This window comes from Anguilla rostrata, chromosome 6 (assembly GCF_018555375.3).
Source record: "Anguilla rostrata isolate EN2019 chromosome 6, ASM1855537v3, whole genome shotgun sequence".
NCBI classification, from domain to species: Eukaryota; Metazoa; Chordata; class Actinopteri; order Anguilliformes; family Anguillidae; genus Anguilla; species Anguilla rostrata.
The window spans coordinates 2837432-2850230 of record NC_057938.1 but is presented as its reverse complement, the minus strand read 5'-3'; the positions used below and the strand labels follow the sequence as shown (position 1 = coordinate 2850230).

The 12799-nt window shown below is 51.9% G+C and overlaps 1 protein-coding gene across 1 annotated transcript; it reads left to right on the top strand.

Moving 5' to 3' along the window:
* Positions 1 to 1310: 1310 nt before the first annotated feature.
* Positions 1311 to 7717, top strand: LOC135258199 (pentraxin-related protein PTX3-like). Its single transcript, XM_064341500.1, has 3 exons — positions 1311 to 1737; positions 4573 to 5103; positions 6477 to 7717. The coding sequence occupies exons 1-3, from the start codon at positions 1602 to 1604 to the stop codon at positions 7127 to 7129; spliced, it is 1320 nt and encodes a 439-aa protein (XP_064197570.1). The 5' UTR covers positions 1311 to 1601; the 3' UTR covers positions 7130 to 7717.
* The last annotated feature ends 5082 nt before the right edge of the window (positions 7718 to 12799 follow it).

Here is a 12799-nt window from a genome sequence, read left to right as displayed (position 1 = left end):
GAGAGAATAGCTGCGTATTCATAAAGAGAGGTTTGCTGTGTATTCACACTCGCCCTTGTTTACAGTACTTATCGTTGGTTTGTTTAGTGAACACTTGTTGGTTATAAGTGGTTTGTCTGCGCCTTCTTGGTGATGTCTCGCCTGTGCTCCTGAGACTGACGTTGATGGTAATGTAATGGCCTGTAACATCACGCGATGTAATGTAACCGTAAATGTGATGTAACAATGTAATGTGACATGACATAAGGTAGCACAATGTAACGTAATTCAATGTAACATAATGTAACAATGTAATGTAACATGACATAAGGTAACACAATGTAACGTAATTCAATGTAACATAATGTAACGTTGTAATGTCTCACGATGTAATGTAATGTAACATAAAGTACCGTAATGTAATGTAATGTAATGTAATGGAAGTTAACATAATGTAATGCAGGCTAGAAAGAGCGAAAGCAGAAGCAGTGACGCTGTCCTGGGGTCCGAGGTCGGTTCCATTTCAACTTAACTTTCAATTCGGGAAATTAGTCAAAATTTCGTTCTCACGTTTCAAAACTGTCACCACATTCCGTGAGGATTCATTTCCAGAGCTGACTGAATTGCAGAGGAATCGATGCTGAATGGGGATTTGCTTTCGGGGGCGGGAACCCGAAGCCACAGACAAAGCTCTCGTAGGTCTGTAGCTCTGATCGGCAGGGTGCTCTGTTTCTCCCCTTACCTGTTCCCACTGAGTTTATTTTTACCCCTAAAGGGGGAGGGGGGGAGGGGACATTCTGAAAAGGCCTTCGGGTTCAGACAATGTCGTCCTGGGACATGTGTGACAACTCTTTACCCCTAACACCCCCTACCCACCCGCCCCTCCCCCCCCCACCGCCCCATACCTCCTCTCTGTGGCAGCTAGCCAGGCCATCATCATCCTCACTCTGTGAGCAGAGCAGCCAGAGAGTGAAGGAGAACAGGGAGGGGGGAGGGGGGGCAGTCTCATGAGGAAGTCATTACTGTTTTTCTATCTGTCAGAAAAAAAGAAGGGGGGGGGAACACACCAGGATACTCAGGGGAGTGGTGGGGGTGGGGGCTTGGTTGTGGGGAGAGGAGGTTAGGAAACCCAGGCTGACCCCCCCCCCTCCCCTCCCCTCCCCCACTCTCTCTCTCTCTCTCTTTCTCCTCCTCTCTGAACCCCCCCACCCCTCCCCACCCCACGCCTCCCTGCCCCCACGTCCCCTCCCACCACCACCGACCGGCCAGGAGCAGCCCCCCCCCCCCGCCCCCCTTGTAATATTTGATTACAACACGCCTTACCTCCAGCAGAGCGTCTCTCACCGCTGGCTGCTCGGAGCACCGCGCTTATATAGACCGCGCGGACCACTGAGCGCGCTCAGTACGCAGCCAGCGCTCGCCCTGTCAGGAGCTCGCCGAGCACGATCGACACCGCTCGTCTGCAAAGGAGAGGGGGCGGGGCAGCAGAGAGCCAAAATCAGCGGTCTCGTAGGTAGCCTGGAGGGCAAGCTTGCGCTCCCTCTTTCTCTCTCTCTCTCTCTTTCTCTCTCACACAGACGCGCACACACGCACACACACACACGCACACACGCACACCCAGCATGGCCCTGCCGAGGGTCCTCCTGGCCGGCTGTCTCCTCCTGTGCTGCCGGGTTGGGCTCGGGTACGAGGAGGACTACGAGGTGGCCTACGACGACTCCTACTTCAACGAGATCCCGGTGGACGGGGAGCGGGAAGGTGAGCGCTCTTGCCCGTTTTTATTTTTATTTTTTTGTTCCGAAACCTAACCTCACCCACCCCCCTCCCTTCCCCGTTCATCACCCAGAAAGGGGAGACTCACCTCTTTAGGCTGCACCTCTCCCCATCCCTCCCTACCTCCCCGTAGTCTCTAATTGACTCTGTAATCTTAGGGTTGTAGCTAGGTAAGCTGTTTATCTTAGTTGACTTAGTTATTGCGCGTGTTCGTACTCAACTATTGCTTGTTTTATTTGCATAGACTGCTTTGTTGCTGTTTCTGTTCATCTGTGTTCATCAGATTAACCTACAGGGTCCAAGTTAAACTATGCTGTCGTTCCCTGCACTTGGAACTGTACTTCCCTCTAGGGTTTTCAACATGCTTGTTCCTGGTCTTGGTTATACACTTTGTTGTACGTCGCTCTGGATAAGAGCGTCTGCCAAATGCCTGTAATGTAATGTGATGTAATGTAATGGGAGAAAGGAGCTAGGTGTCGCTGGGGGTTGCCCGTGGCGACCAAGCAATCGGAAATCTAACGAGGAACGTGGGCGAGCTTAATTGGAGGTGCATTCACAGTAATTCTGCATGGCACGCTGAGTAATTATAACTGTGCATAACTGCGAGGGCCTGGACGTTGACCCGCTTACATCACGCCATTAGGCGAAATGCGTGCGGGAGCCTCCTCCAAAAAAAAAAAAAACACACACAAAAAAAATAACCCCAGCGTGGGACAGTGGGAACGGCAGGGGAGGCACAGGGGGAGGGGGGGTCTGCCAGGAGAAACCCAAACTAACAACCCCAAGCGGGTTGGGGAGGGGGGTCCTGGGACACACGGAGGGAAGAGTAACGCCCGGAGGTAAAATTCGGTGCTGCTCCAAAGGTCTGAGAACGGGTCTTTTTTTTTAAGCTTTGCGTCTGGGGAAAACCAGACTCCTGACAGGAGGGTCTTTTCTTTGTTTGAGGAGAAACAGACTTTTTAAAAATCTTCTTCTCCTCTGCTCATCCCACATTGCCTTCCCTTTTTTACTGCATTTTCCTCGTCGGTGGCGGCAGCGTAGTATAATGGGTAAGGAGTTGGTATCGTAACATAAAGGTCACAGGTTCGATTACAAGGACACTGCCGTTGTAGCCTTGAGCAAGGTACTTAACCTGCACTGCTTCAGCATTATATCCAGCTGTATAAATGGATGCAATGTAAATGCTGTGTAAATGTTGTGTAAGTTGCTCTGGATGAGAGTGTCTGCTAAATGCCTGTAATGTAATTTAATGTAATCCTTGTCACTATGGATACCACAGCCTTCTGAACCATTTCATATTCACCATTCTGTCCATGACTTATACAGACATGTGCTATCTGTATGTACGTATGTTTGTATGCATGTATGAATGTATACACTTATGCGTGTATGTGCGCACGTATGTACAGTATGCATGCATATCTGTATGCATATAGGTATGAATATCTGTGTGTATGTATGTATGTACGGTATGCGGGTATGAATGTATATAGTTATGTATGTATGAGTGGGTGTAGTATGTACTGTATGTATGTGTGCATGTATGTATTGTATGTATGTATGTTTGTCATGTATGCATTTGTCTTTCTTTCTCTTTGGGCATCAAAGTTGGGAGTTAATTCCATCACCATCACAATTTGGTAAAGTCAAGAAATGAATTGAAATTCACTTTATGAATGGCCGTGACATTGATGGGGATTTTATGGCTAAATCAATGTTGTGGCTGGAATTGGCCCCATGCCCTGATGTACATATACGCACTCATGCATTCATTATGTCTATTGCAGAGGACTACCCAGTCCTGCTTTTCTACCTATCCGTCGCTCTGTCTGAGAATCTGTCCATCATCCCCCCCCCCCATGCCCCTGCTCCCCTGCCCCCACCTCAAATCAAATCAAATCAAATCAAATTTTATTTATATAGCGTATTTTACAACAGTTGTCACAATACGCTTTACAGACAGCCCTAGCCTAAACCCCCACAGGAGCAAGCCTAAGGCAACAGTGGCAAGGAAAAACTCCCTGTGGCAGATGGGAGAAACCTTGGAAGGAACCAGGCTCAAGGGGGAAACCCATCCTCCTCTGGTCGGCTCAGGGTGCCGACTGGTGACCAGCATGTCAGCCAGTTTATGCAGAAGATATGATAAGTGATGTGGCTCAGATGATGGGTGGGGCCAGGTGGCGGTGATGGGGAACAGCAGGTGGCGGCAGATGTGGGCAGGGTGGAGGCAATGACGAAGGAGGGGCTGGACCGCAGAGGTGGGGGAGACCAGACGACTCTCGAAGCACTCTCGAGGGTTGGGGCAAGAGCCCCGCCGGCAGCGTGGGGAAGAGGGTGGAAACAGCAGTTAAGGGATTTGCAATATACCAGACAGTGAGTAAGTGCCAGTGCTATGTATTGTGGGACGCCGCCAGGAGTAGAATATGGCTGCATATCTACTAGGACAGGGATGGAGAGCCCATGCAGTCATGAGGGGTAGACAACCATACCCGCCTATCAAGAGCCAGCCCATGTAAAGTCGGGTCACAGCTGATTGACAGGTGACAGTAAGGAAAGGATTGCCACCTAGAAAGCTCTATGACTACAGGCTTCTCGCACCCTGTCTCCAGACTATAACTGATTGTAAGCTTGAGCATAGAGGTGCGTTTTTAATCTAGATTTAAATATTGAGACTGTACCCCACCCCCGTACCCAGCCCTCCCCACCCCCCTGCCCCCGCACTGCCCCCTGCACTGCCCCCCCTGCCTCCCTGCCCTCCCCTCGTCCCCGCCCCTGGCCCCACCCCCCACACTGACGGGGGTGTCCCTCTCTGTCCCACAGCGGGCCCCACGGACACCCCCTGGCAGGCCGAGGAGGCGTCCCGCTGGGACAAGCTCTTCATCATGATGGAGGACTCCCAGATGAGGCAGAACATGCTGCTGCACTCCCTGGATACGGTCGTCGGGGCGGAGCTGCGGGCCCTGGGGGCGGAGCTGCGGCGGCGGGTCGCCGGCGGCGACGGGGCGGCGTGCGCCGGGGCGGCGGCCGCGGTGGGCGAGCGGCTCGGCGGGACGGTGGAGCGGGCGGTGGAGCGGGTTCGGGGCGCCGGGGCGGAGACGGCGGCCCGTCAGGACGCCGCTCTCCAGCGCCTCCTGGAGGCCGGGCGCGACCAGGCGGCCCGGCTCCACGAGGTGGAGGGCGCCTGTCTGAAGAGGGCGGGGCCGGGACAACAGGAAGTGACCTCAGGCGTCGGCGGCGCGGAGGTGGCGCGCCTGGAGAAGATGGTGGCCGCCGTGGCGACGGACCTCCAGAGGGTCCGGGCCCAGCTGGACGCCGCGCAGCGATTGGCCCAGCAGAACTTCCTGCCCTCCGGTGAGTGCCCTCTCCCGTATCCACGGTAACGGCATGCTTCACGACTCGAAACTGCGGGGGGGGGGGGGGAAAGGGACCCCAGGAGGTCAACCCCCACCCCCACCCCCCCCCCCGGCTGTGTCCGAAACTGGTCGTGAATCTGACACCCCTCTGGCCGACAGAGGAGACTCCCGAAATCCGCAGCACCTCCGTTCCACATCAGACCCGCGGCCGGGGCCAGTAAATCACGACCCCCCCGCCGTTAGGCCGCGCCGTTTAGCTCTCAAAGAGCGCTTCTTTGTCCCGCTGCGCCGAACGCCGCTAGCTTTAGCCGCCGAGAAATCGGGAGGGAAGAAAAAAAAGCAAACAACCTGACGAATGCCAGAGGCCGCAGCCAGAGAGCGGAAGAGGGGTCAAAGGTCGCCCAGCAGCCCCCCCCCCCCCCCTCTGGGGGTCACCGTGTCAGGCTCATTTTCGGCAGCAGCGGTGGCCGATTCTTTCGACCGTTTTGTCTGCGTACAGAGAACAATAGCGATCGTAAAAACGTGTGCCACAAACACCTTTCCACTGTGCTCCTCCTTTTTTTAGTGGCAGTGATAAAAAAGTCGATCGGGGCGCTCGTGAGTCCCGTTGGTTTCGCAGTCGGGTGAAGGGACAGGAGGGTCAGAGGTCACTCGTGGTTTTACGCTCACACGCAGTAACTTCGGTCCCAGAGATGCTTTAGGAGATGGCTGTGAAACTTTACTATCTGGTGAAAAGTGTGACAAAATGATGTAGGAGCACAATAATTCATGGCAACGATTCTGTGTGTGTGGTCAAGCGTCAGTTTTAAACTCTGTTCCTTTGGTACTGGGCCTTGTATGAGTTTTAACTCCTCTCTCTCACTCTTTGTCTCTCACTCCCTCACTCTGTCTCCTCTCACTTCCTCCTGCTTTCTCTTCCTCTCTCCCTTCTCTGCCTCTCTCTCTCTCTCTGTCGCTCTCTCTCTCCCTCACCCTCTCTCTTTTTCTGTCTCTCTCCCCCACTCCCCATTTCTCTCTCTCTCTCCCCCACCCCCCTCTCTCCCCCCTCTCTCTCCCCCCTCCCCCTTTCTCTTTCTCCTGACCCCCCCTCTCTCCCCCACTCCCCATTTCTCTCTCTCCCCACCCCCCCTCTCTCCCTCTCTCTCTCCCCCACTCCCCATTCTCTCTCTCCCCACCCCCTCTCTCCCCCTCTCTCCCCACCCCCCTCTCTCCCTCTCTCTCTCCCCCACTCCCCATTTCTCTCTCTCCCTAACCCTAACCCCCTCTCTCCCCCTCTCTCCCCCCTCCCCCTTTCTCTCTCTCTTTCCCCACCCACCCCCCTCTCCCCCCTCCCCCTCCCCTGTCCCCCTTTCTCTCTCTCCCCCCCCCCAGGCTGTGACACGGCCCTGCTCTTCCCCATGCGCTCGCGCTCCATCCACGCCGTGGTCAGGCCCGAGGACGATGGCCTCCCGGCGCGCTCCCTCACGGTCTGCCTGTGGGCCAAGCCGACGCAGGCGCTCAACAGGACCGTGCTCTTCTCCTACGGGACCCGCCGGAACCTGCAGGGGGCGCAGCTCCTGCTGAGTGGCGGGACGGCTCGGTTCGCCGTGGGCGGGGGGGCGGAGGGGGCGGAGGGGGCGGAGGGGGCGGTGGCGGAGGCGCAGGGGGTGGCGGAGGACGGGCGCTGGGGCCACTACTGCGGGACCTGGAGCCCCGAGCAGGGCCGCGCCTCCCTGTGGGCCGACGGGCGGCTGGTCGCCACGGCGACCGGGGCGGCGGCGACGGCGGCGGCGGAGGGGGGCCACGCCCTGCCGGAGGGCGGAGTCATGCTCCTGGGCCAGGAGTGGAACCACATGCTCGCCCTCGACCCCAAGCCGGCCTTCGCCGGCAAGCTGACGGGCTTCAACGTGTGGGACCGCGTGCTGACGGCGGAGGAGATCTCCCAGCATGCACGGCTGGACGGGTCCTGCGGCGGTGGGGGAAACGTGGTGGGCTGGGGCGTTTCCAGCATCCTGCCGCGCGGGGGCGCCAAGTACGTGAACTAGCTCTGACGCTCCGGCCGCCGCGGCACGCCCAAGAACTCCGCCTTGCAGGCCCCCCCCCCCCCGAATTGAGCGACGTCATTGGGCGAGAAAATGGGTGCTTTGTGAATGAGGATGCTTCTGCTTTTTTCACTAACTCTATTATTTATGAATCGTAAGTGACACAGGGAACAGAGTGTTAAACCTAAGGAGCCAGTCCGCAGACTTCCCAGGAGGGTCTTACGACCATGCTATGTTCATTTTCATGTTATTTTATTTGATATGAAGTAAATATTCAACGTTTAAAATTTTTTTTTTTTAATTAAGTCCTGCGGCATATCTCCCACTTATTTCCACTACGCCCTTCCCTATCAGCAATGCTGCATTATATCCATTCACATTTTTTGTTTTTGTTGTGCTATTTGAATGGATTTGTTATTCATTCAAAGCCCTAAGAGATGTCTCCCTTACATGTACACTGAGAGGAGACCTGAGGTCCATTGCCAAAACATGTACTATAGTGTAAATTATGTTTCTTTTGGAAATGAAAACGAATACATTTTTTGTACATAAATATATTTTTATGTACTGAATAAAGGTCTGATAAGTCCACGAGTTTGTGTGGAGCTGTGATTGGCATGTGCCTGGACTTTGATGCCCTGACTGATCTATGACACACTGCGCCTTCATTATCTCTCATTCATTATCATTGCTTCTAATTTCTCTTATCTGCTGGATGTCAGGAGACATAAAGCATCGCGCAAAGAGGCAGACATTTTAAATTATTCCAAGTTTAGTGCAACAGAACAAACCCGCAGGATACGACATCAAGTTTCGCATTATGGCATAATTCCTAAGAATGTGCACGTGTTTTCAGGAATTATGCCATAATGGGCGAGTGCGATGCGCGCGGTCGTCTGCAGAGCTGCGCAGTGGACGCAGACGGTCCCAGCCAATCAGAAGAACTGAAAATTCATTCGCTGCAGCCCCTGGAATACGTCAGTCAGCGTTCAAATTAACGTTAGCGTGAGCCGTAGTGTCCCGTTTATAAAGGGTTGCTTCACCTGCACTCTAAACCTTGTTCTAAATGATGTCATGTTTACATCATATTTTTAGCCCCTACCCCAAAGAAAAACGGTTGTTTTAGCTCTGGTCTGGTTTCTGGGATTACTGTGTTTTTATTTATTTATATATATATTTTGAAGAGCGTTGTGCTATTTATAGCCAGTCTCTCGGCTGCCTCTGGTTGGCTACATCGTTAGCGGGTCTGTGGGCGGTATACGGTCAGGTTTCATGCGTGTGATCATTAATCTGAGGGAGACGGCGGGGAGGCGGGGCCAGCTCACGTGCCCCCGCCCCCGCTGACCACGGCTGGACCCCCGTGTGTAATTGGCTCCACATGTGCGCGGAAGACATTTTTACGACAGAGAGGAACGCGGGGTGTTGAAACGGGGGGGGGGGGGGGGGGGGGGGGGGGGGGGGCTTCGGGTGCTCCGGACCTGGGGTTCCTGATCTTTAGAGGTTCTTAATGAGAAATTCAAGTCGCAGAGCTTGAAGCAGTTCATCATCATCATCATCATCATCATCATCATCATCATTGTCATCAACCTTTATTTAAGGTCATTGTGGGTGGGCCCTCAATTGCAATGATACCAACTTTACACCATAGAGGGAAAAAAAACCCCCAAAATAAAACAAATATATCTTAAAAAAAAACAAACATAAATCAGTTTAGACAGCTGCAAACAGATATGGGAAGGTTTGTCATCATCTAAAGTGGCCAAAAGGAGAAAGAGAATGGATTTTTATGTGACTAAAAGCAGTCCTTCCGAGCCCATCCTGAATCGAGGTGCTTGAAGCATAAACCAGTCATCAGAGCGGGTTTGTAGACCGACAGACCAGTGTAACAGTGAAGTGATATAAAGTGATTTTCCAGAGAGGGCTTTGTAGATAAATAGACATTGGTATTGGTATGTTTAAGTTAAACATCTCGTTTTAAAGGGAGCTTTGGCAAAGGAGTTACAGTGCACGGCGTAAAATACAAAGCAATCTCAAACACAATGCAAATCAACGACCGTTAAGTTTTATTTTATGTCATACAGAGGCTTAGCGGGCATATCTAACACATACACACACAGCCCCACGCACACCCACGCACGCACACACACACACACACATACACACACACACACACACACACACACACACACACACACAGACACACACACGCACGCACACACACACACACACACACGCACACACACACATTCTACATGTCACCGCTCACGGATTCAACAGGAAACCTGGCTCGGCAGAGCCAGCATTTGAAGCGTGCAGTTTTCCGTCAAATACCCGTTTCGTTTTCTTTGCATTCCCGCTTGTTATTCCTTTTCTGAGTCCCTTTTCCCCAATATTTGTTTTGGGGTTGCGGTGGGAGGTGGGGGGGCGGGGGGAGGGGAGGACTAGCTTTCCATGGCTGTGTGGGGAACATTGGGGGCCACATGGGCCCAAAACCAGCTCTGATTGGTCCGTAGACACAACCTCTCCTCCAACCGTAGTCACTCCTCCCCACAGACACTTGTGGGCTGCCTCACAAATCAAAATTGAATGTACTGTTAAATCTGAAACATTATTATTCAAGCAATATCAAAAACTCAAACAGCATATCATTCATTCTCTTACAGCTTTTGGGCACCACTACAAGGTCAGATATACATCTATTGCACATTTACATTACATTACATTACATTACAGGCATTTGGCAGACGCTCTTATCCAGAGCGACGTACAACAAAGTGTATAACCATAACCAGGAACAAGTATGTCGAAACCCCTAGAGAGAAGTACCGGTCCAAGTACAGGGAACAACCACATAGTTCAACTTGGACCCTGATGGTTAAACTGATTAACACTAACAACGAGAACGGCAACAACGCAATCTATGGAAAAATAAAAATAAATAAAAATACATTTACTTGGCAGGTGCTCTACCGCAGAACAACTCACTGTGCAAGGCCGTCTTGTTCAGACACACTGGAATCGATTTTCAGCATAAAATGTGTTGCTCCGTGTCAAAAATCAGAATACAAACAGGATCGAAATCCTTAAGGTGCAGGACTTTGCTGGTGTTAGACTATGAATGAGGAAATTGAACACTAAAATGGAGGAAAGAGTAGCAGCCCCCCCCCCCCCCCCCCAAACCCACCCAGGTCTCATGAAACTGAGAAGGCCTCACAGGTCTGTGCAGGTGCGAGCCATTCTGGCACCACCAGGTGGCCACCTGGACAGGTAACTGGAACAGTGCTGAGCAAAGAGAACGTCTCTCTCTTCTCTCGCTCCGGCTGGGGTCCTGAGGGACAAATGTGTGTGATTTCAAGGGATTTACCGCCCCCTTGTGGTCAACAATGAGTACACATTTTTAAAAAGTTTACTATGCGTATGTCTGCATGTAGAACGCAGTATACTGCAGTACAAAAAGAGGACCAAGGGAAACTGAATGAAAACGGATGATGAAGGAGGATGAAGAAGGATTAAGGGCAACAAACAACAAGAGCAACAACAACAACAACAACAACAACAGCAACAGCAGCAACAGCACCAAAACAATCATTTTGATCCAGAGATATTCATCAATAATGATGTGATGTAATCTCTTTATTTCTCCCAGTTCAAACTGCCTCTCTGCAGTCTGCTTGACTGGCAGCTTGAGGTGGAATACAATCCAATATCAGAAGGTAAATCCCCTGGATTTGCTAATTAGGACAATTTGTCAGCCAGGAGGTAGGATTAATTAGTGAAATCAGCTGGCTGGATGGAAGAAACACATGGCAGGACGTTTGCTTTCTGACCCCTGGACTTTCTACCTCTGGTAGCGGCAAAAACTCATTTTGTAGGATTTGGCTCCCCTTGGAGCCAGTTTACGGAAATGCTTTGGGAAAATCTAACCCTCAGCATGCCCATTGCCCACAGCAGTGTGGTTCATTGTCCAGTAGGTGGCAGAGGCAGCATGTTAGTTTAAATGCAGGTTAATACTGTGCGACTTGATTTACAGTATGAGCTGGTATCTAACTATAGATACACTGGATAGTCAATCAACTGAAGAAAAAAGAAGAGGAGGGTGTCATTTGAAGATCTGAAAATCCTGCAACTCGAGCAGGATAAGCTGTGTGAAGAGCTTCTAAGACTCTTCACTGAGAGCAGCCTCAGTGGGCTGGCTGGACTTGAAGCCCTCCTTTGGGTCGAGGACTCTGTCCTGCAGGAGTCTGAGAGGCGGTTGATTGCCGACTGTACACTGGAGGGTTCTGGGTATAGAATGAGAGGACTGAGAGGGCTGGGTAAGTCTGTGTATCTGCTGGGCTCAGAGAAGGGGGTTCTTGAGGAGGTCAGTGACACAGGGACTGCGGCCCAAAAATGGAAGGAATGATGTCCTCCAGAAATGAACTGGTGGATGGAGGGAATAGGGTCAAGAGAAGAGAAAAGAGTGAAAAATACAAAATTCATTGTTGGAGGGGGGGGGGGGGAGGACAGAGGAGAATTTGGAGAAGAGTTTGGAGAAGAGTTTGGCGCAGGCTAGATGTAGCAGATTGGATTCCAGATGGGAAAAAAAAGGAGGGAAGACTTAGCAGAGGCAAGCACTGATGAGAAAGAGGTCACCAGCGAGAGGAAGATTGACAGGTCGCCCAGAGATCAGGTCTTCCTCAGCTTCCTCCTTGCCACTGGCAATTTGGCTCTATCTGCACGTGTGCGGCCGGTTAGCCCAGAATTAAGACCAGACGGACAAGCTCACTTTTGATTGGAGATAGGATGGAGTGAGTGGGAAGGGGAGTGTGGGGTAAGGGGGGCAGGTTTAGGGGAAATTATTCAGCAGGAGGGAGGGGAGGGCAGTTGAGAGAGAGAGACAGTGTAGAGGACAGAGGAGTAGTTAGGGATGGCAGAAAGGCGGAAGAGGGTAGGACATGAAACGATGACTGTTAACCTGATGTGGTGACACACCGGGGGGAAAATGGCCGCTCATGGTGAAGGCAAGGCCAGCTGGCCTTGCGGATGAGCGAGAGACTCAGAGGCGAGCTGGCTGAAGGGGGATCCTTTGGGGTGGGGGGGGGGAGTCAAGGTCATCGAGGAGCCTCCTACCCCCCACAAGGCCGCCGAGGGACCCTGACTGAATGTTATCATCGATTTTCCCGGGTATACCCCTGTCCTGTTAAAGTTAACGTGCTCTGCGTTTATCGAATGCAAATAAATCACAGCGAAGAAGGCCTGTTTCTGTAGCTGTCTGAATATCACCTTCATACATCACAAGGTAGGTTCTGACTCACAGCTGGGGCACTGCAATCAACTCCTTGAGCGTGTTACTCAACCCGTATGTTTAAATGGACAGATTTCTACGTTAAAGCCAGATGGGCCACTGCTGCTCTATGTTTAACCATAGGGAGGTCACATTAGGGTGTGTGTGTGTGTGGACACGTGTGTGCATGTGTGTGTGCGTGTGCGCGTGTGTTGTATGATACTGTCGCCCAGTTTTCTGACATATGGCAAATGGGTATGTTGAATTGGCATGTAAATATTACATTACATTTGTGTTTGGCAGACGCTTTTTTACACAGCGATGTACAATAAGTGCATACTGAAGGCCACCGGAACAAAAAACGAACGCGGTTCAGATAAGCTACGATAAAGCAGCTGCTAGCCATAGCC